Source organism: Mobula hypostoma, chromosome 9 (genome assembly GCF_963921235.1).
Source record: "Mobula hypostoma chromosome 9, sMobHyp1.1, whole genome shotgun sequence".
Lineage (NCBI taxonomy): Eukaryota > Metazoa > Chordata > Chondrichthyes > Myliobatiformes > Myliobatidae > Mobula > Mobula hypostoma.
In genome coordinates, this window is record NC_086105.1 from 44,514,318 (window position 1) to 44,538,374 (window position 24,057).

At 42.5% G+C, this 24,057-nt stretch overlaps 1 protein-coding gene across 7 annotated transcripts; it reads right to left on the reverse strand.

The window, feature by feature from the left end:
- Positions 1–4,005: 4,005 nt before the first annotated feature.
- Positions 4,006–22,918, reverse strand: LOC134351691 (lactosylceramide 4-alpha-galactosyltransferase-like). Of its 7 annotated transcripts, XM_063058199.1 has the most exons (4): positions 13,563–13,686; positions 12,683–12,803; positions 12,116–12,358; positions 4,006–5,539 (listed from the first exon to the last, which is right to left on the reverse strand). In XM_063058199.1, the coding sequence occupies exon 4, from the start codon at positions 5,467–5,469 to the stop codon at positions 4,363–4,365; it is 1,107 nt and encodes a 368-aa protein (XP_062914269.1). In that variant the 5' UTR covers positions 5,470–5,539; positions 12,116–12,358; positions 12,683–12,803; positions 13,563–13,686; the 3' UTR covers positions 4,006–4,362. The 7 variants fall into 7 exon arrangements, with proteins under 7 accessions (XP_062914269.1, XP_062914268.1, XP_062914271.1 ...); XM_063058198.1 differs by having other exon boundaries at positions 12,116–12,803; XM_063058201.1 differs by lacking the exons at positions 12,116–12,358; positions 12,683–12,803; positions 13,563–13,686 and adding an exon at positions 22,805–22,918.
- Between the last annotated feature and the right edge of the window lie 1,139 nt (positions 22,919–24,057).

Consider the following 24,057-nt stretch of genomic DNA (forward strand, 5'->3'; position numbering starts at 1 on the left):
AGGTGAGAGTAGCGTTCGGCACGGACTAGAAGGACCAAGATGGCCTGTTTCTGTGCTGTAATTGTTATATGGTTATACAAGTCACTTACAAGTCAATAGCATCATAACATTTTAGGTAACGTTTGGATATTAAACACACAGCACATATTTTCCCCGTATGAACATATAAAATCATTGCAACACACCAATATCGCTGAATCAGTGGGAGCCCTGGGCTTGTTTTCCTGCAACAAGACGGTCCTATCGAGGGGTGATAGGAGACAGTGATACTCGAAGGGGGTTCCCTATGTCCAGTCTATTCCGCAATTTAGTTTTCGTTGCATTCATTGCAGAGATACGTTGGAAATGGAAGCAACGTTTTCAGTGCTTTCGTGACTATCTCAGGATATTTAGCCTTGACTTTGATCCAGAATGCCGGCAGAGATGTTATGTCAAACATACTTTTCAGCCCGCCGTCACTTGCAAACTCGAGGAGTTGATCTCCTTCCCGCGCTGACATGGATGACACGCGCGTAATGACCTCGCGTGCGTTCAAGCTCAACAGTGCGCGTGACAGGGAATGAGGAAAGGTGCAGCTGACTCCTATCGCCAAATCATATCGTTTCCTTGCAGCCCGGTAGTGCTTGCTTTGCGGCCCGGTGGTTGGGGACTGCTGCATTACACAATACCTAATCCAGTACAGCCGATCCCCTAGTGGGCTCAACAACATGCTGTTCTAAAAAGCCATCTCATAGACGTTCTACAAATTCTCTCTCTTGAGGTCCAGTGCCGACCTGATTTTCCTAATCCACTCGCATGTTAAAATCCCCCACAGTTATCATAACACTGCCCTTCTGACAAGCCTTTTCTATTTCCTGTTGTAATTTGTAGTCCACATCACTGCAGCTGTTTGGAGGCCTATAAATAACTGCCATCAGGGTCCTTTTACCCCTGCGATTTCTTAGCTCAACCCATAAAGATTCTGCATCTTCTGATCCTATATCACCTCTTTCTAATGATTTAATATCATTTCTTACCAATAAAGACACGCCTCCCCCTCTGCCTACCTTCCTATCCTTCCGATACACCGTGTATCCTTGGATGTTCAGCTCCCAGAGACATGCATCCTTCAGCCATGTCTCAGTGATGGCCACAATATCATACCTGCCAATCTGTAACTGTATGACAAGATCATCCACCTTATTCCTTATGCTGCATGTATTTAAGTATAACACCTTAAGACCAGTATTTGGTACTTTTCGCTTTGATTTCTCTGCAACTTTATTGCACTACAACTCATCCCAATGGTTACAAATTTGCTCCATCACCTGCCTGTCTTTCCTGACATCTTTACTGCTCACTATCTTTCTGTTTTCCCCTTCCTCCGCTCTGTCATTCCGGTTCCCATCCCCCGCCAAATTAGTTTAAACCCTCTCTAACAGCTCTATTAAACTTTCTTGCCAGGATATTGGTGCCCTTCAGGTTCAGGTGTAACCTGTCCTTTTTGAACAGGTCATACTTCCCCCAGAAGAGATCCCAATTATCCAAGAATCTGAAGCCCTGCCCCCTGCACCAGTCTCTCAGCCATGCATTCATCTGCCTGATCCTACTATTCTTGCCCTCGCTAGCATGTGGCACAGGTAGCAATCCCGAGATTACTACCCTGGAGGTCCTGCTTCTCAGCTTCCTTCCTAACTCCTGGAAATCTCTCTTCAGGACCTCCTCCTTTGTCCTATCTATGTCATTGGTACCAACATGTACCAAGACAACTGGCTGCTCACCCTCCCCCTTCAGAATATTCAGGACCCGATCCGAGACATCCCGTACCCTGGCACCTGGGAGGCAACACACCATGCGGGTATCTCCATCAGGCTCACAGAATCTCCTGTCCATTCCCCTGACTATGGAATCCCCTATGACTACCGCATTCCTCTTCTCCCTCTTTCTCTCCTGCACAACAGCACCAGGCTCAGTGCCAGAGAACCGGTCACAGTGGGTGTCCCCTGTCAGGTCAACCCCCTTAACAGCATCTAGAACAAGATATTTGTTGCTCAGGGGGACAGCCACAGGTGTGCTCTCCACTATCTGGGCATTTCCCTTCCCTCTTTTGACAGTGACCCAGTTTTCTGACCCCTGTAGCCTAGGGATGACTACCTCCCTGTAGCTCCTGTCTATCACCTCTTCACTTTCCCTGATAAGCAGTAGGTCATCAAGCTGCAGCTCCAGATCCCTAACACGGTCTCTGAGGAGCTGCAACTCGGTGCACCTGGTGCAGATGTGGCCATCAGGGAGGCTGCCGGTCTCCCAGAATTCCTACATCTGACACCCTGAACAAAGCACTAACCCTGCAGGCATGCTATCTAATTCTACAGGAATGAAACCGGAAAAATAAGTCTACTCACCCACTTACCTCACCAAACAGATGAACTTTTTAAACCGTTAGCTCATACTGTTAGCTGAGAGCCCTGCTGTTCCTATCTGTCCGGGCCGATTCGCGAAAGGGGGGGCGGGGGGAAGAGAGAAAAAAAAAGAGTTGGTGCTTCACTCTCGCCTCTTCCCGTTTACCGCCGAAGCCCGTTGAAGCCAAAGCCCTACACTCTGCTACCGCTCACTCCACTGCCCGCTGTAGTGGTCTCCTTCTTAAACTCTCCCCGCTGTCCTGTTGACATCACGCGCCTGCGCAGTCTCGTCCTTCTTGCACTCAAAGAATTAAAAAGGATAATTTGAGAATGGAGTGTAATGAGATAAAGTGGTTAATAATTAGCAGAGAATAACTGAAAGGGACATAACATATAACAGTAAGAGTGTAGCAGTAACAGGGACCAAGCAGGGAAAATTAACGGCTCTATTTAAATGCTCAAGAATTTGTTAAAAAAATGCAAATTGATGGCACAAATACATAACTGGCCATGATCTAACATCATTTACAAAAAGATTTTTGCAACTGGAAGTTTGTGTGCAGTTTACTCATTCTCCCCTTCACTGTACGAGTTTCCTGCCAGCCACCCCTTTCACCACCTGCCCTCCTCACCTAGATCCACCTATCACTGCCAACTCTCGCTCCAACCATACCTCTCCACTCTACACTGCCTATAGTCCCTCCACTTTGTCAATCAGGCTGAATGTGAAATCTCAGCTGTCCACATATATACTCACTAATTTCCTCCAGCAGCTCATTTTATGCTTTTCAACTTAAGTCATCACCATTTCCTGTATATGAAGTCATCTGGGGAAATTAGATCAAAAGGGCATTGGCAGATTTTGTAAGTACCATTTATCCCAATGTTAACATCTCCAATAAAGAATAAAATTCTATAGGAAGGGTAATTCATTCATGCCTAACTTTAAAAGTTAAAGAAATGTTGGATTAAAAAAGTCTCCTAACAGTGAAGAATAATGATAACCCAAGAGAACAGAGTTTGTACAAGCAAGGATAAAGCAAAAATTGATGCTGGCCCCCAAGGCAGAAGGGTTAATGATGCAAGATAAGGAAATGGTAGAGACATTAATCAAATATTTTCCATCAATGTAAAATAAATTAGAGTAAAAAAGGAAGCAGATCACCAGTAGAAAATATTGGAGAAACTAATGCTACTAAAATCTGACAAATACCCCAATCCTTATCTTAGAAGTGACTGCATAGTTGAAAGTCATTGTTTAATGGGAATAAACAATGGAAATATCCCAGCAGGTGAAACCATACAGTTTTGTTGTTCTTTGACAAATATACCTGTCTCAGACAAAGTACACTAGATAGGTAAAAGGTATAGAAGGTTACCATATAAGGGAAGGTTAATTGGAGTCTAAATGAAAGAAGCAATTTCATTGACTCATAAGCATTGAGGAGGTTTAAAAGAGGCTGTAGTATGAGGATGTCTTCCCTTGCTAGGGAAATCAAAGGCAAGGAGACCAACCTTGCATCAAGGAATGCACATTTAAGATAGATGTGGAGAAATTTCTTCTAGTAGTTGTGAACCATTGTGCTTCTCTATCTAAAAGAAAGCACTGGGCATTGAGATATTAATTATAATAAAGCACAAGATAGATCTATGGATTGCCCCACATTCTCGGCAAGTTAAACACAAAAGGAAATGCAAGTTCAGAATGAAACTCCAGGCAAGGATATTCAAAACTCGTCAATAAGTCTGAAGTGTCTCCAATATTTGAACCTCTTCTTAAACAACAAAATTTAGTTTTGATAAAACATATAATTTATTATCATCAGAATTATACAAGATATTAACAACCAGTTATTTTGCAGGAAATACAACACATGGAGCAAAACTTTAAATTGAAGTTAACAATTTTGCAGATTTCATCTGAAATCAAATAATTTTTAAATCTGATTTGAATACTAATGTCCTTGAAGTAATAATAATTGCTTTACATATTTTCCTGCCAGCTCATCATTTTGTATGAGAGTGGACAATAAACTGAGCTGAGTTGGTCAATCATCACTTTGGATCCTATCTGGAATCGAGTTCCATGACTCTTTTTATTCCAGATATGCACGCCATAAGAATTCTTCAGTAACTCTTGAGCCTCTGAGTGACTTACAACTTCAAAGTACTTTTTCCAGTCCTGCCAACGGATTGGATAAAAAGCCTCAGGATTTAGCATTTTAACTCCTTTGCACTGTTGTATCTTGGTTACACTGTTCTTTTGACACCACTTTTTAAGCATTCTAGTTACCAGCTGAGGTCCCTGGTGACCCCAGATCCAGCCATTATAGTGTTCAACAAAATCTTTCAAACAACGTCCAATATAGTCATGGTGTTGATTGAAGGCCAGAAAAGCTGTATTTACTAAATATTTTTGTTCTCTCCCAATGGAATTGGTAAGATTTAGCAGATTTTTAAGAACAATAATATCAGTGTCCAAGTAAATTCCACCATATTTCCAAATTACAGCAAGCCTTGCTGCATCAGAAATAGTTGTTATAAGATAGGGTTGCCACCATGTATTCAGTTGCAAATACCAGGAATACAATGGAGTATCTGCAAAAATCTCTTTCAGATCTATTGGCTTGATCTCAACATTTGGAAAGCAGTTCAATAGAGACATCTCTAGGGTTTGCTTACCACCTGTAGCTGTAAGCCCCTTCATATAAAAGACAACTTTGGCTTTGGGGTGAGACCTTGCAGCAGATTCCACAGAACACATGGTCAAAAATGTTGGGTTGGTTCGTTTGGAGGTCTCCAAAAAGAAAATAGTCGTATTACTTTTAGTGAGAGATGAAGCATTTCTCCCAAAATTAATGTCAACGGGTGGACATTTGATGTGGTTGGATACCTTGTACTTCACACCCTGAAATCGTAAATCACCTTTGTTGCTGTAGTAAAGCATTAATATAATCAAAATAAACAACTTCAATGAAAACAAAAGGCACATGGACAACTTTAAGCACAAGTGATTCTTTGTAGTACCCCTTAATGCTAAACATGTATTCATGAAAGGATATTGCTGCTTCTGATTGCCGTCAGTGGACATTCTTCAGGAATTTTTGCTGATTTCTTTGACTTTTGCAAAGAGAACACACCAATTCGTAGTTTAGATCCTTCTATAGACAAAAAGACAAAAATCAATTATTTGAACTATACTAGTGTGCATCTTCTCCTTATTGCTCCACCCACAGGCATAATCTTTTCTTTCTTTGTGCCAAATCCAAGCTCATCTATTATCCCTGAACATAACAATCCTCTTTGTCTCAACTAATGGTACAGGATTAAATTGGAACTTAATTAACCCAAAGTTTGAATGAGAAGGCAGTTCTCATGGGTTCTCATGAGAAAGAAACTCTTGTCTTTGGAGATTGTGATGCAAGCCTTTCTCCCTCTGCTAGAATTGGAACTGGTCATTGTGATCATACAGCAGTGACATTTGAATCACTTACATCCAATGTTGAGACATTGAGGTACTTTCCAGTTTAAAATACACTGAAACTCTGTACAATTTTTTTTAAGCATCTCTAGTTACACTGAGTGCTGTTGCAGGAAAGCAGCATCCATCATCAGACACCCCCAACACATAGGTCATACTCTCTTCTCACTGCTGCCATCAGGAAGGTGGTACAGGAGCCTCAGGACTCAACACTACCAAATTCAGGAACAGTATCACACCTCCACCATCAGCCCCTTAAACCAGTGGGGATAACTTCATTTAATTTCACTTGCCCCACTTTCACGGGAATCTTCATCTCATGTTCCCGATATTTGTTGTTTACTTATTTATTATTATTATTTTCTCTTTTGTATTTGCAGTTTATTGTCTTTTGCACTTTGGTTGTTTGTCTGCCCATTTGGGTGTGGTCTTTCATTCATTCTATTATGGTTCATGGATTTACTGAGAATGTCTGCAAGAAAGCAAGTCTCAGATGTGTACAAGGCTGAAAACTGAAATTAGGAAAATGGATCTTACATTTCACTAGGGGCTCTCAAGGCCTGAACACGTTCTCGGTTTAATAGAAACGTTGAAAACCTACAGCACAATACAGGTCCTTCGGCCCATAAAGCTGTGCTGAATATGTCCTTACCTTAGAAATAACCTAGGGTTACCTATAGCCCTCTATTTTTCTGAGCTCCATGTACCTGTCCAGCAGTCTCTTAAAAGACCCTGTCGTATTCACCTCTACCACCATTGCCGGCAGCCTATTCCACGCACTCACCACTCTCTGCATAAAAAACTTACCCCTGCCAGAGCTAGAAATCCAAAGGTTTGAAAGGAAAGAGCCAGGGAACACATGCTAAACACATCTCTTGGGGAGTTTAAATAAAAATTGCAAATATATAACTGCCACCAATAAAAGTGTCTGTGTCTGTATGAGGAGTGGCGCGCCACACAGTCCCTCATTCCACACCTTGTAAGGCATGAAAATGCCCAACGCTGGCCTCTCAGGCCTGAGTCAACGTCATCAACAGGGGTGCCTTCAAGCTATTAAATACAAGAGAATCTGCAGCTGCTGGAAATTCAGAGCACCTTACACAATGTGCTGGAGGAACTCAGCAAGCCAGACAGCATCTATAGAGGAGAATAAACAGTCGACATTTCAGGCTGAGACCCTTCATCAAGGCCAGAAAGAAAGGGGGAAAAAGAGGTGGGAGGAGGGGTAAGAGTACGTGCTGGCAGGTGATAAGTGAAAGGAGGTGAAGGGGAAGATGGGGAATCAAGTGGGAAGCTGGGAGATGAAAGGTAGAAGAGGTGAAGGATTGAAGGAGGATAGAAGAGAACAGTCGGCCACAGAAGAAAGGAAAGGAGGGGCACCAGGGGAAGGTTATGGGCAGATATGGAGGAGGAGAAGGGGTGACAGAGGAACCAAAACAGGTAATGGAAAAAGAGAATGGGGGAAGAGGAGAGGATAATTACTGAGAGTTAGAGAAATCAATGTTCACATCATCAAGTTGGAGGCTACCTAGATGAAATATGAGATGTTGCTCCTAACCTGAGTCTGGACTCATTCTGGAAGTAGAAAGGCCATGTACTGACATACAGGAATGGGAAGTTGAATTGAAAGGGGTGGCAGATGAAGCAAATTTTTTCGCCGAGGTGGTCCCCAGTCTATGTCAGGTCTCACCAATGTAGAGAAGACTACAGCGGGAGTACGTCACCTGGAAGCATTGTTTGGGGCCATAAATGGTGGTGAGGAAGGAGGTGTAGGGGAAGATATGGTACTGGTCCTTCTTCCAGGGAAAGTGCCAGGAGTGAGATCAGTGGGGATGGATGAGAGGATAAGGGAGTCACATAGAGAGTGATCCCAAAGGAACGCAGAATTGTCAATTAAAAAAAACTCTACATTATCTAATACCCTATGGAAAAGAAACTTCCTAATTTTTTGAGAAAACAGAGAAAATGATATTATTTTCCCAAACAATCTGATTAACTCTCCCTGCCCGGTGACATTATTTTGGCTCTCAATTGTAAAGTGTGTTGTCTCTGAAATAGCACATCAGTTTGGATGGAAGATTGGCTGGGCAACAGAAATCTGAGAGAATGCATAAATAATATTTTTGGCAAGATGTAACAACAGGTGTAAAATACATATCAGTGTCAGGCCTCAGTTTCTTACTATTTTTCTGAAAAGCATAAATCAAGAGGCTAAATGTGGTGTTAAAATTGTTAAGAGTGAAAGGTGATTGGATTGATACATACAAGGTACTGAGGAATCTTGGCAGGATAAATGCAGAGAATTTGTTTCCTCCGAGGTATATAGGACTTTGGGTTCCTATTTAAAAATACAGGGTTTCCCATTACAGACAGTTGAGGAAATTGTTTTTCCTCTCAGAATTGAGTGCATTCAGAACCCCAGTTCTCAAACAGCAGTAGACACAAACTTTGACATTTTTTCTTTTTTACAGAAGATGGATTCTTGATAAGCAAGCAAATTAATCCCAAGATGGCTGGAATGTAGAGCAAGTTTACAGTCAGATCAATCATGATCTCATTATATGATGCAGCCAAACAGAAAACATGAATAGCCTATTTCTGCTCCCAATTCATATATTTGTATAAATTGCAGCAAAAAATGGTGCAGTTGTTTGTGCGTAACGTATCACTGACTAAACTGAGATTACTCCACTACTACTTTATTGTCACCAAACAATTGATACTAGAGCATACAATCATCATAGCGATATTTGATTCTGTGCTTTGCACTCCTGGAGTACAAATCGATAGTAAATATTAATAATTTAAATTATAAATCATAAATAGAAAATAGAAAAGAGAAAGTAAGGTAGTGCAAAAAAACCGAGGCAGGTCCGGATATTTGGACGGTACGGCCCAGATCTGGGTCAGGATCCATTCAGCAGTCTATGCCGATAAATACCAATAATATGCTAATATAAGGGAAATAAACACTGAATCCTTAGAAAACTTTTGCTAAGAAATTAAAACCTTTTATCTTCTTAAATTATAAGTTAGACTATGTTATAACTTAATTTTATAGTAACATTTTAATTATCTGGATTGTAATTTGCATGGACCTCTGCTAACCTGGTGGGGAGGGGAGTTCATGGGGTGATTACAATCAACTTTCTCATAATGTCAAAAGATCTTCTCTTTCTCAGATCTTCAGACTCATGAATTGGTGTCACAGGTCTTCACAATATTAACACATTTCATTCCCAAGCTTTGCCTAATTATTGCTGCTAGATTCTGATCTCTATTAAAACTTGAAAAAAGACACCTTTACAAGAATGAAGAATATACTGACCAATACTAAACTAGGCATGACAACCCACTTCAGAGTACTAAAATGTTACGTTTATCCAGTTATATTATATGGCTCAGAATGTTGGACAATATCTAGTAACATGAGGAAACGAATTGAAGAAGCAGAGATGTGGTTTTTGAAGAGGATGCAAAGAACATCATGGACAAAACGAATATCTAATGAGGATGTCATGAACAGAACAAACACAAAAAGAGAAATAATGTATGAGATCATGAAACAGCAATGTAACTTCATTGGACATGTGATTAGTAAAGAGGAGTTAGAATGCATGGTAATTATGGGAAAGATTGAAGGGAAGAAAGCAAGAGGAAAACAATGACAAATGATGATGGAGACAGCAACCAGAGAACTGGAAATAAATACCAATGAATTGACCCACTTGACCTGAAACAGGAGTGTGTGGGCCATGGCAGTCAAAGCTCAAACTGGGCACGGCACCTGATGATGATGATGATTAAAATGTGCCCTGATGATGGCATGGATTGAACAGTTCTTCTGTGATTTCGCATCCACCCCTGCAATTAACTTGCTGATAATAAAACAGAGCAGAAAGGCAAGCTGCGAGGCTGTAAAATATCTGCAGAGAGGCTCGGACAAGTAAAGTGAGTGGATGAGGGGCAGATAGAGTAATATGGGGCAACTATGAGGTTAGCCCAACTTATCTCCTCTAACTCCAATTGTTTAGAAGTTGAGAAATTAGGAAAAGCTGATATACAGAGGATCATGAAACAAAATTTGTAGGTGTAGATGGTAGTATATAAAATGATGAAGGGTCTCAGCCCAAACCATCAACTGTTTACTAATTTCCATAGATGCCGCCTGACCTGCTGAGCTCTTCCAGCATTTTGTGTGCGTTGCTCTGGACTTTCAGCATCAGCAGAGTCTCTTACATTAAAAAAATAAAGTGAAAAGAGTTAAAAGTGGATAAATGATAGAACAGAGCTTTGATAAGACCAGATTTAAATGGTTTCAATTTTTATGTCTCAAGGTGATTTTGGGGGGGGGGGGGGAGGAAGGTGGTGTAAATTGTCCAAAGTACAAGAATTCTCTCAATATGTGGGGAATATGATTCATGGACACATGAAGAATAAGGTTAAGACAATCCTCTCTAGAACTTAGCAGGAGAATTGTTAGTAGCCTGACAAAAACAGAAATAAAGTTTCTGTGAGTGAATAACAAAGCTGATACATGTGGATTATGTTCTCTGACTGGAAAGTACAAGATTACAAAAACGAGGATGCAATATCCAGAATACACATTTTTACTCGGAAGCTGTAATTCTTCCAAATTCTCCAAACAATAAATCTCCAGCATTTTTATGTTCAGAGATAAGCTCATTAACCTATGGACAATGAAGATAAGCAAGAAGATTGGGTAAGGCAAAGGGGAAAAAGTATTCATTTATGGTGTAGAGCAGGCTTGAGGCCAGGTTCTATATTTTACAATTGCCCAACTCTTCCTCCTACGGATCACTCTGCTCTTGATCATCATTCAATTCGTTATTTCCTTCTTCCTCCATCACTTTTGTCAGACATAATTTTGAACCAATATCTCAAATTGCAATAGTTTTCATGTACAGCTCATTTATTAATAAAGTTTTTGCTAATGTTGCAAAGCAGCAGCGAAATACCTATCACCCACTGGGATACACAGCTGTCATGTTGTCTTGGTGATTAATGTCTTCGCCAAAGCCATTGTTACCCTGGGGCATGGATTACTCTGCTGATTCTTATGTTAGTGATGTTTATGTTGGTATGATTTAGAGTGTGATCTTATTACTAACGTCCTTTTGGAGAGCAGAGAAACCCAAATTCCCTCAGGCGTCTTCAGGATTGCCTAGTGTCCTAGTATCATGTACAACATTGATAGCTAATGTTGATGTTTGTTTTCAATCACCCGAAGTCTGCCTGTTTTTCCAATACGCTCTCATTTTTTTGATGTTATGATTCAGCTTAATTTTCCCCTTTGATTTACACTAGCAATTAAATTTCATTTGAAAAATTTGCCGGCATTTTCCATTCTTTTCATTTGATGTGTGCTTGACGACAATATTAAAATTCTACTTCACCGAAATCACGGCATAACTTGGCTCAGATTTCTACTCTGCATCTTAGGTGAACCTTCGCAGCGCTGACATAGATATTCAGTGCAGCCTCAGTTTAGCAGGAGGTTACATGAGCAGTCTGGGGCTAAAAATCTAGTTCCACCTCAGCCGAGGAAAGAGAAAATAAATTGTTTGGGAATGATCCGTCCTGACGAAGGGTCTCGGCCCGAAACGTCGACTGTACCTCTTCCTAGAGATGCTGCCTGGCCTGCTGCGTTCACCGGCAACTTTGATGTGTGTTCCTTGAATTTCCAGCATTTGCAGAATTCCTCGTGTTTGCTTAGGAATAGTTTAGAGACACGGGTAACTTTGGACCTCCCTATTTCAAATTGAATCAATTCTCGACTCTAGACGAGCAACATGTCAAATCAAAAGTACTGGAGCATTCGACAGGGTGACAAGGTGACACTGGTGTGTGGTAGAGAGGGGCAGCAATGGGCGGGGGTAAAGACACGCAAGTTGTAATTGTGATTTTTTTTTAAATGCACATGAATACAATTTGGTGACCTGAGACTTAGCCCAGTTATGGAACATGTCTTTTGAAATACATCGAGTATGAGGGAGATAAAGAGAGAAGCCTTGATGGGTTTTGTTTAAAATGTTTCATGTGGACACTCAGAAATTAAGAAACTGTTCCACAGAAATTCAAGGAGAATTCCTTGGTAGTCAAAATTGCAATATGGTAGCAAGAACTGCAGAATAACCTATCGAAACTTAATCCTCGTCTCTGGATTCATAATTTAATGTAATGCATAGAAGACATTGTTCCAACTCTATTAAAAAGCTACCTCCTTGACACTCACCTCTATCACTGGCTCTAGTCCTAGCGATGCTTGCCGTGTTTAAGAGGCGCTTCCGTCTGCTAGAGAAGAGCCTCACAGCTCCTCCACGGGTGTTGTCTCTCCGAAATTTGCGCTCTCTTCTTTCTCTCCACGTGGGGTTTCTCCCACTTCACTAAGATCTGCGGGTCGGTAGTTTAGCTGACCACGATGAATTGCACCGAGCGTAGGGCGAGTGGCAGAATCGATGAGAATGTGGAAAGCAAGCTACAGGAAAAAAATTACAGAAAAGGAACCGATTTGCTCCATGAGCCAGCATGGTCTCGCTGGGCGAAATGGCCTCACTTTCTGTCGCAAGCAACCAAATGCTCGACTCAGTAAAGGCTCAGTCCTCTTTTCGGGATTTTCTGGTCAGCATACAGGTCGAATATCAGGGCACTAGGCTGACTGAGGCGATGAAGTTGTAGTGACTGAACGGGGAGGAGGTGAGCTATGCCGAGAGGCGCTTCCTTGTTTCTGCGCACAACATCCGACACTCACGGGGAGAAGAGGCGAGGGAATGAAAGGGACAGTCAAAGGCTCGGTACTCACAGACCCAGCGCTCAGGCTAGCGGAACTCACGCCTACAGCTCCAGGTGACAGTTCAGTTTATACGCCGTCCCTCGCGAAGGTACTCCGTGTGTACCGACATCGCCCGCGGAGCTTGCACAGTCTGTAGAAACAACGAAAACGGCCGCTCACGCCGTTTTTACAACACTGGATTGAATTCCACACATTGAGAGACCCGGGACCGGCATAGTTAGTGGTAGAAGAGAGAAAAAGATTTAACAATACCACCTTCTCTCGAGAACCATGTTTTATCTGTCTCATTCTGGCTCTGATCTTTCGTGGAACGAATCCCAATCCATTTTCCACCATCAGTCGCTGGCGGAGGTGGAAGATACCGGAACCGACGATTTCAGTGCTTGGTTGTTGTTCTAACACTAGGCTTATTTCTACACAGCCTTGCTACTTGACCCGCTTAGCGTTGAGACCAGTTGTTGTTTTAAAGTTGTTCCAGATATTGCGCACAATCCACCATTTGCAGTCACATATACTGACAGACAAAATCGGAACTACATTGTCTTGATCAAATGTTAAACATGGCGTGAATTCAGAGTGAAAGTCAACTACAGTGGGTTATTAAACTGGAGAACTTTTGGTCGGGTCCTTGAAATGCCAAAATCTTAAACACCTCCCAGAAGCGCTCCCAACGCGCCTCTATTCTGTAACTATTACACCCAATGCCTCCTATCCTGTATCATCGTGAGTTGCTTAAACACTCCAAACAAGCTGGCAGAACATTAATTAGGAATCGGTTAACATACATTGAAACGCATGTGCGTTCATTTAAGACTAAACAATTCCTTATTAAGCTCCCCTCCGCCCCTTACCAAATGGCGGGAATGTAAAGTCAGGATAGAGTACGTACTGTCTGGATATGCGCTTTCCCCGTCTCAAAATCAATAGGTCGGGTGGTAAAGTCAACGAAGTGAAAGTGGGTCTCTCTGTCAGCTGCGTGATCTGCTAAGTGTTTCCCACATTCCCTGGTTTTATTTCAACATCAACGGGTTTCTTTTGGAGAAGGGTGAAAGTTCAGGCTGGAGATGACGCGGAGTGCAGGTGACCTTAAGGTGAATTTGATTTGGTAGGAGGGAGGGGCGCTTCAACCAATGATCTCATTCTTACAAGTAAGGATCCTAGTAGTACATTCAATTTACTATGGAGATGATGAAGACATAACAGAGAAAATGACAAAGCGCTGTTCTTTTAAGATTCTCTTTCCACAGATACTTGCTTTTGTTTACATTCTGTTAGCTGATTGTGGCAGAGAAGAGCATCATTAGAAAACCGTGGAAAAACTACAGCACAGAAACAGACCTTTTGGCCCTTCTTGGCTGTGCCAAACCATTTTCTGCCTAGTCCCACTGACCTGCACACGGACCATATCCCTCCATACGCCTCCCATCCATGTATCTGTCCAATTTATTCTTAAATGTTAAAAAAGAACCTGCATTTACCACCGTCTGGCAGCTCATTCCATACTCCCACCACTCTCTGTGTGAAGAAGGCCCCCCTAATGTTTCCTTTAAACTTTTCCCCCCTCACCCTTAACCCATGTCCTCTGGTTTTTTTCTCCCCTTGCCTCAGTGGAAAAAACCTGTTTACATTCACTCTATCTATACCCATCATAATTTTATATACCTCTGTCAAATCTCCCCTCATTCTTCTACGCTCCAGGGAATAAAGTCCTAACCTATTCAACCTTTCTCTTGAGTTTCTCAAGTCCCGGCAACATCTTTGTAAACCTTCTCTGCACTCTTTCAACCTTATTTATATCCTTCTTGTAATTTGGTGACCAAAACTGAACACAATACTCTAGATTCGGCCTCACCAATGCCTTGTACAACCTCATCATAACATTCCAGCTCTTATACTCAATACTTTGATTAATAAAGGCCAATGTACCAAAAGCTCTCTTTACCACCCTATCTACCTGTGACTCCACTTTTAGGGAATTTTGTATCTGTATTCCCAGATCCCTCTGTTCTACTGCACTCCTCAGTGCCTTACCATTAACCTTGTACGTTCTACCTTGGTTTGTCCTTCCAACGTGCAATACCTCACACTTGTCTGTATTAAACTCCATCTGCCATTTTTCAGCCCATTTTTCCAGCTGGTCTAAGTCCCTCTGCAGGCTCTGAAAACCTTCCTCATTGTCTACTACACCTCCAATCTTTGCATCATCAGCAAACTTGCTGATCCAATTTACCACATTATCATCCAGATCATTGATATAGATGACAAATAACAATGGACCCAGCACTGATCCCTGTGGCACACCACTAGTCACAGGCCTCCACTCTGAGAAGCAATCCTCTATTACCACTCTTTGGCTTCTTCCATTGAGCCAATGTCTAATCCAATTTACCACCTCTCCATGTATACCTAGTGACTGAATTTTCCTAACTAACCTCCCATGTGGGACCTTGTCAAAGGCCTCACTGAAGTCCATGTAGACAATATCCACTGCCTTCCCTTCATCCACTTTCCTAGTAACCTCCTCAAAAAACTCCAATAGATTGGTCAAACATGACCTACCACGCACAAAGCCATGTTGACTCTCCCTAATAAGTCCCTGTCTATCCAAATGCTTGTAGATTCTGTCTCTTAGTACTCCCTCCAATAACTTACCTACTACTGACGTTAAATTTACCGGCCTATAATTTCCCGGGTTACATTTTGATCTTTTTTTAAACAATGGAACAACATGAGCCACTCTCCAATCCTCCGGCACCTCACCTGTAGACAGCGACATTTTAAATATTTCTGCCAGGGCCCCTGCAATTTCAACACTAATCTCCTTCAAGGTCTGAGGGAACACCCTGTCAGGTCCCGGGGATTTATCCACTTTAATTTTCCTCAAGACAGCAAGCACCTCCTCCTTTTCAATCTGTACAGTTTCCATGATCTCACTACTTGTTTCCCTTAACTCCATAGACTTCATGCCAGTTTCCTTAGTAAATACAGACGCAAAAAACCTATTTAAGATCTCCCCCATTTCCTTTGGTTCCGCACATAGCCAACCACTTTGATCTTCAAGAGGACCAATTTTATCCCTTACAATCCTTTTGCTCTTAGTATACCTGTAAAAGCTCTTTGGATTATCCTTCACTTTGACTGCCAAGGCAACCTCGTGTCTTCTTTTAGCCCCCCTGATTTCTTTCTTAAGTATTTTCTTGCATTTCTTATACTCTTCAAGCACCTTATTTACTCCCTGTTTCCTATACATGTCATACAACTCCCTCTTCTTCTTTATCAGAGTTGCAATATCCCTTGAGAATCAAGGTTCCTTATTCCTATTCACTTTGCCTTTAATCCTGACAGGAACATACAAACTCTGCACTCTCGAAATTTCTCCTTTGAAGGCTTCCCACCTACCGATCACACCTTTGCCAGAGAACAACCTGTCCCAATCCTCGCTTTTTAGATCCTTTCTCATTTCTTCAAATTTGGCCTTCTTCCAGTTCAGAACCTCAACCCTAGGACCAGATCTATCCTTGTCCATGATCAAGTTGAAACTAATGGTGTTATGATCACTGGAACCAAATTGCTCCCCTACACAGACTTCCGTCACTTGTCCTAACTCATTTCCTAACAGGAGATCCAATATTGCATCCCCTCTAGTTGGTCCCTCTATATATTGATTTAGAAAACTTTCCTGAACGCATTTTACAAACTCTAAACCATCTAGACCCCTAACAATATGGGAGTCCCAATCAATATATGGAAAATTAAAATCCCCTACCACCACAACTTTATGTTTCCTGCAGTTGCCTGCTATCTCTCTGCAGATTTGCTCTTCCAATTCTCGTTGACTATTGGGTGGTCTGTAATACAATCCCACTAATGTGGCCATACCTTTCCTGTTTCTCAGCTCCACCCACAAGGACTCAGTAGACAAGCCCTCTAATCTGTCCTGCCTGAGCACTGCTGTAATATTTTCCCTAACAAGCAATGCTACTCCCCCACCTTTCATTCCTCTGCCTCAATCACATCTGAAACGTCGGAACCCTGGAATATTAAGCTGCCAGTCCTGCCCCTCCTGTAGCCAAGTTTCACTAATTGCTATAACGTCATAATTCCACGTGTCAATCCACGCCCGCAACTCATCCACCTTTCCCGCAATACTCCTAGCATTGAAATATATACACCTCAGAAGATTTTTACCACCACTCACAACCTTTCTATTAGTGGATTTGCTTGAACTTTTAACATCATTTATTTTCACCCCAGCCACACTGTCAGCTCTGGCACTCTGGTTCCCATCCCTCTGCAAATCTAGTTTAAAGCCTCCCCAATAGCACTAACAAACCTCCCTGAAAGGATATTGGTCCCCCTGTAGTTCAAGTGTAACCCGTCTCTCTTGTACAGGTTCCACCTGCCCCAGAAGAGGTCCCAATGATCCTGAAATCTGAAACCCTGCCCCCTACACCAGTTCCTCAGCCACTTGTTCATCCCCCAGAGGATCCTATTCCTACCCTCACTGGCACGTAGCACAGGTAGCAATCCTGAGATTACCACCTTCGAGGTCCTGCTTTTCAACTTCCTACCAAGCTCTCTATACTCACTGTCCAGGACCTCCTCACTCTTCCTTGCTATGTCATTGGTACCGATGTGCACCACGACATCTGGCTGATCACCCTCCCACTTCAGAATGTCATGCAATCGATCAGAGACATGCTTGACCCTGGCACCCGGGAGGCAACAAACCATCCTGTCACGACCACAGAACCTCCTGTCTGCACCTCTAACTATCAAGTCCCCTATCACTACCGCTCTCCTCTTTTTCCACCCTCCCTTCTGCACTGCAGAGCCAGACTCAGTGCCAGAGATCCGGCTACTGCAGCTTGTCCCAGGTAAGTCATCCCCCCCAAGAGTATCCAATGCGGTATACTTGCTGTTGAGGGGAATGGCCACAGGGGAACCCTGCTCTGCCTGCCCTTTCCTCTTCCCTTGCCTGACAGTGACCCAGTTTCCTGTCCTCTGCTCCTTTGGCGTAACTACCTCCCTGTAGCTACAATCTATAATCTCCTCATTCTCCGGAATGATCCGCAGGTCATCCAGCTCCTGCTCCAGTTCCCTTATTTGATAGAATCTGGCCTATCAAAGGAGACATAACCAACCCAGTTGTGCATAGTACTAGTTGCACTTGAATTTGGTTCACAGTTGGATTAAAGACCAAAGCTCAGGGTGTATAAGAAAGGCAGACCTGGGAGCAGGTTTGCTTTCCAAGTGGGAGTGGATCAGAGGTCTACAGTTTCAAAGTCATTGTCCAACTTCCTCACTGCAGAAGCATGGAAGGGTGGGACAGTGGGAAAGACAATGTGGCTACCTGATTGACTCAGTTCACTTTTGGAGAAAGTCAGTAAGAAATATTGGAAACAAGAGAAAATCTGCAGATGCTGGAAATCCAAGCAACACACACACAAAATGCAAAGAACTTAGCAGGCCAGGCAGCTTGTATGGAAAAGAGCACAGTTGACATTTCAGACTGAGACCCTTCAGCAGGACAGGGATATTGGAAACAGTTTGGCTCAGGATTAGGGAAATAATAAAGTGGTCTGAGTAGTTCCGGTTTAAGATGGTGCTACCAAATGTGCAAAAGTTCATTGGTAGTTCAAAAGGCAAGCAGTTCAACTAAAAACACCTTTTCTGAAGGAAATTATCACTGCAAACAATGAAGGGGTGAGTGAAGGTGAAGCAAACTGGAGGGATGAGCCATGCTGGTACGTTGCAGAATCAACGCAGATGGAGTGAGCCATTCGGAGAGACTCATGTAAAAGGAAAAGAATGGAATCCATTATGGCTCTCCTTTGTCATTTTTGGAAGTATAACTGTTAAAAGTTAAATAAACAATATGAACACAATAGCTTCTCTCTAGATTTATCTACAGTGGCAGCGTTGCAGCTTGTGCAGTGTGAGTATAATACATTATTTTCATACTGCTTTGTTAAAACTCACACCGTGTAACTTTGAGATCAATATTCAAATGGATGGCTGAAATAGTAAGATTACCTCTTATTCTACTAAGTGCCTATGAGCAGAGTCCAAATGTGTTAAACCTTTTCCCATTGAATAAATCCTCCATATTATTCAATTAAACCTTCTCTGAGTAGCCTCCAATGAAATAAAATCTTTCTTTACATAGAGAGAACAAGGTTGTTGACAATTCTCTTTATGTGATCTCATGAGCTGCATTTAGAACTCCCCACTTTTGCACTCCAACTCTCCTGAAATAAGGACAAATATTCCATTTGCCTTTCCTATTAACAGTGCTACTCAGGTGCTTGCTTTCTATCTTTCATGCACAAGGACCTTCAAATCCTGTCGGTTTGGAACTTTTTGCAGTTCTTTTTCTCTCCATTTAAATACTCTTCTTCCTTTGAAAATGAAGGACTTCCACATAACACTCCTGCTGCTGAACTTTCTCCCATTCACCTAGCCATGAAATTTCTCTCTAAACTGTTTGTACCCTCCTCACAAACTTACCGTTCCATCTATATTCATGTCTTTTGCGAATCTGACTACTGTACATTGGCTTCCTTCCATCAAGCCTTCAGCCTCCACCAAAAGTGGGAATGGTATTCTTCTGTCTTTTTATCCTTCCACAAATGTTGCCAGATTAGCTGAGTATAATATCCTATGTTTCAGAGAAATTGAGTGCTCAGAGAGTGCAATTATGCTCCAGTCACCTGTGGCATTGGCAAAATCACATCTGGAATTCTGTCTACAACATTGGTTTCCTTATTTAAGGAAGGATGTTGATGTATTGGAAGCAGCTCAGAGAAATGCACATTGGCTGTTTGTCAGTATTTGTGTGTAATTTTTTATTGATTCTATTGTACTTGTCTCTTCTACTCTGAATGCCCACAAGAAAATGAATCTCAGGGTAGTGTATGGTGACATACAATATCCATACTCTGACAATAAATTTACATTGAACTTCTGAACTTTGAAAGTTTATTAGACTATTACCTGGAATGAATGGGGCTGTTTTATGTAGGCCAAGCTCAATTTGCATCAGCTGGAGCTGACAAGAGTAGGAAGGGACTCGAGTGAAATATCCACGCCCCTGAGTGGTATTGAGTGGTTTGTGTGGCTTGCACAGGATGGGGAAAAAGCTGAAGGAAGTTGTAAACTCAGCCAGCTCCATCACAGGCACTAGCCTCCCCAGCATCGAGGACATCTTCAAAAGGCGATGCCTCAAAATGGCGGCATCGATCACTGAGGACCCCCATCACCCAGGACATGGCCTCTTCTCATTGCTGCCATCAAAGAGGAGGAACAGGAGCCTGTAGACATACACTCAACATTTTAGAAACAGCTTCCTCCTCATTACCATCAGATTTCTGAATGGACAATGAACCCATGTACACTACCTCACAATTCTCTTTCTTTTTTTACTCATTTAAATATACAGTATATAGATAGATTCTTATTGTAATTTATATGTTTTATTATGTATTACAATATACTGCTACTTCAAAACAACATATTTCATGATATATGCCAGTGATATTAAACCAGTTTTTAATTCTGATGTGAAGACGATGATTCCTCTTGTGGAAGAATCTTTGATGGAGTTGGGTTTGGGAGAGTGTGGAGGATGAGTGTGTGGAATTTTCTCAGAGGGCAACATATCTTTGGAACTCACCACCTCAATAGCTGGCAGAAGAGGAGCCTTTGAATGTTGGTAAGGAAGATTCTTGGTAAACAAGAGGATGAGAGGTTCTTGTGGTTTGACAGGAAACTGGATGAAGTTCCAATCAGATCAGCCCTCATCTCATTGAAAGAGAGAACAGGTGAAAGGGGATGAGTGGCCTAATCATGCTCTTAATACTTGTGTTTGTGTTATTATGTGTGCATAATAAAGAACTCCAGTTCCTAGTGGGCAAAGCAAACGGTTCACCCGGAACTGAAAGCCTCGATGGTGACCTGATCACACACGCTCAGCGCTGAACATTAATTCAGTAATAAAATGTTCTCGCGTTTTCCCACACCAAGTTTGTTTTTATTAAGAACAAATATAACATTGGGTCAGAAGTCAGCATGCGGTCTGAACACAGAGTAAATGAAAACCGTGTGCAACTGAGAAAGAGATGCTAGTAACAGTGAGAAGTGAGTGTTCCAGAAGTCACCAAATTCACCAAGAAATCCAGGTGAGCGGACAAGAGTTCCTGCCATGGATAACCTAAGTCCCGCTACACCTTTGCAGTTTAGCAGTCATCTAATGGATAGTCGGAAACACTTCAAACAGCGATTCAATACATGTTTAGCGTCTGGTGAAAGGGGAGGGGCTGATGAAAAATTGAAAGCATCTATCTTTCTGCATGTAATTGGCGAAGATGCTTTGAACATCTATAACAGCTCTCAAATTGGTGAGGCAGCTTTTACATTGGATTCTGTGATGACAAAATTTGAGGCGTATTTTGTCCCAAGTAAAAACATCAAGTTTGAGATGTTTCTGGTCACATGGAAAAAACATACAAAATGTTATCTTTGACCAATACTTAGGTGAGCTTCACACACTGAGTAAGTCCTGTGAGTTTGGAGATTTGAGAGACTCACTAGTCAGAGACAGAATAGTCTACAGAATCCCAGATAATGGGCTCAGAGAAAAATTGCTGCATGAAAAAGATTTGATGCTGGAAGAAACTGTGAGTATGTGTAGGGCAGTGGAGACCACATGAGCACAAGCTAAGGAGCTGCACAGGGAAGATACAACAGTGCACGGTGTGAAAACAGAGAGTTAATGCACAAGGCATTTTCCAAAGCAACAGTAAAACAAAAGGAAAGGTTCAAACAGCAAATGCAACAACTGTGGAAGTAGTCACATTCCAAAGACATGTTCTGGTTATGTAAAGTCCTGCAATAATTGTCCAAATCCATTTTGCAAAGTACTGCAGAGCTGGGGCTATGAAGAGAAAGCTGCAGACAGTTCATGAGGAAATAAGGGAAGTCTTTGTGGATTCTCTACAGACTGCTGGTGCTGGAAAAACAGAATGGATTGTTTCAGTGACTGTGAATGAGACAGTAATTCCATTCAAGCTTGATAGCAGAGCCCAAGTGAATCTGTTATCCATGGATAATTACAAAATAAAGTGGAAAAAAAAGTCACCTAGAATAAAAAAAAGTAAGTCACCCAGAATCAAACAGAAGTTAACTTTTGCAAGCTCGATACATCCTCCGGATTTTGACAGATGAAACTTGACAAGGCAAGTTCGAGACTGTGTACTTTTAACACTCCAGAGAGAAGATATCGCTTTCTTTGGCTACCATATCTGTCCACAGCAGAAGTCTACCATAAAACCATCCACATGATCTTCGAGGGCATACCTGATGTTGAGACCATGGTGGATGATATCATTGCCTGGAGGTCCATCAAGGATGAACATGATGCATGACTGAGGCAGGTGCTAGATGTGTCATGGAATATCAACTTGAAATTAAATAAAGTGAAATGTGAGTTTGGTGTTTAGACACTGACCTTCATAGGAGATACCATAATGGAAGAGGGAGATAAGCCCGACCCAAGGAAGATGTCAGCCATTGAAAATGTGGAGAGGCCCCAAAACAAAGAGGAGGCGAGCTGATTCCTGGGGATGGTACTTACTTGGCTAAGTTCATTCCTCAACTATCTACTGTGGCAGCACCACCTAGGTCACTCCTTGAACAGCAAAGTCAGTGGATTTGGACTTGTCGTGTCACTAGCCAAGCTGTTCCAGTACATCTACAACACTGGCATCTACCTGGCAATGTGGAAAATGGCCCAGGTATGTCCTATGCACAAGAAACAGGACAAGTCCTACCCAGCCAATTACCACCCTACCAGCCTACTCTCAATCATCAGCAAAATAATGGAAGGGGTCATACACAGTGCTATCACGCAGTAACCTGCTTACATATGCCCAGCCTAGGTTCCGTCAAGGCCACTCAGTTCCTGACCTTATCACCCCCTTGGTCAAAAAAAGAGCTAAATACCAGACGTGAGGTGAGAGCAATAACTCTCAACATCAAGGCAGCATTTGACCAAGTATGGCATCAAGGTGCCCCAGCTAAAATGGGGTCAATGGGAATTTGGGGGAAACCCTTCACTGGTTGGAATCATACCTGATACAAAGGAAAATGGTTGTGGTGGTTGGAGGCCAATCATTTCATCCTCAGGACATCACTGCAGGAGTTCCTCAGGGAAGTGTCCTAGGACCAACCGTCTTCAGCTTCTTCATCAATGACCTTCCTTCTGTCATAAGGTCAGAAGTGGGGATGTTCGCAGATGACTGCACAATGTTCTGCACCATTCGTGACTCCTCAGATAATGAAGCCGTTCATACCCAAATGCAGCAGCACCTGGACAATATCCAGGCTTGGGCTGACAAGTGGCAAGTAACATTCGAGGCGTGCAAGTGCCAGGCAATGACCATCTCCAACAATGGAGGCTCTAACCATTGCCCCTTGTCATTCAGTCGCATCAACATCACTCAATCCCCTACTATCAACATCTTGGGGTTACCATTGACAGGCAACTGAACTGGTCTAGCCATAAACATCATGGCTACCAGAGCAGGTCAAAGCTAGGAATCCTCACCACCTAACACCCCAAAGCCTGTCCACCATCTACCATCAAGTCAGAAGTGTAATGGAATACTTGCCACTCGCCTGGATGAATGCAGCTCTGTCAACACTCAAGAAGCTCGACACCATCCAGTACAAGGCAGCCACTTTATTGGTACCCCTTCCACAAGCATCCAGTCCCCCCACCATCCATGAACAGTAGCAGCAGTGTGTACCATCTACAAGATGCACTGCAGCAACACACCAAAGTTTCTAAGGCAGCACCTTCCAAACTCTGACCATTACCATCTAGAAGGGCACAAACTGCAGTTACCTGGGAACACCACCACTTGGAAATCCTCCTCCAAGTCACTCACCATCCTGACTTAGAAACATATCACTGTTCTTTCATTGTCGCTAGGTCAAAATCATGGAATTCCTTCCCTAACAGCACTGTGGGTGTACCTACACCTCAGGGACTGCAGCGATTCAAGAAGGCAGCTCTTCTCCACCTTCTCAAGGGCAACCAGGGATGGGCAATAAATGCTGGCTTAGCTGGTGACAGCCATGCCCTGTAAATGAATAAAAGGAAAAAAATCCACAGGGTCTCCACACTTTCAGGGCTCCCTATGTTGTAGTTTACTTAATGGTATGAATATTGAACTTTCCAAGTTAGGGAAATCTACGCCCTCTCTGGCACTTTCCCATCCCACAAGCCCAACTAAATTCTCTCTCCTTTGTCCACCATTTTTAACCCCGTCCGCTCTTCATTGCCTAGACTCATCACCCAGCCCCACCTGCCATCACTCACA

Coding starts and splice junctions, on each gene's coding strand:
- LOC134351691 (XM_063058201.1), bottom strand. CDS start 5,469: ATGTCCACTGACGGCAATCAGAAGCAGCAATATCCTTTCATGAATACA.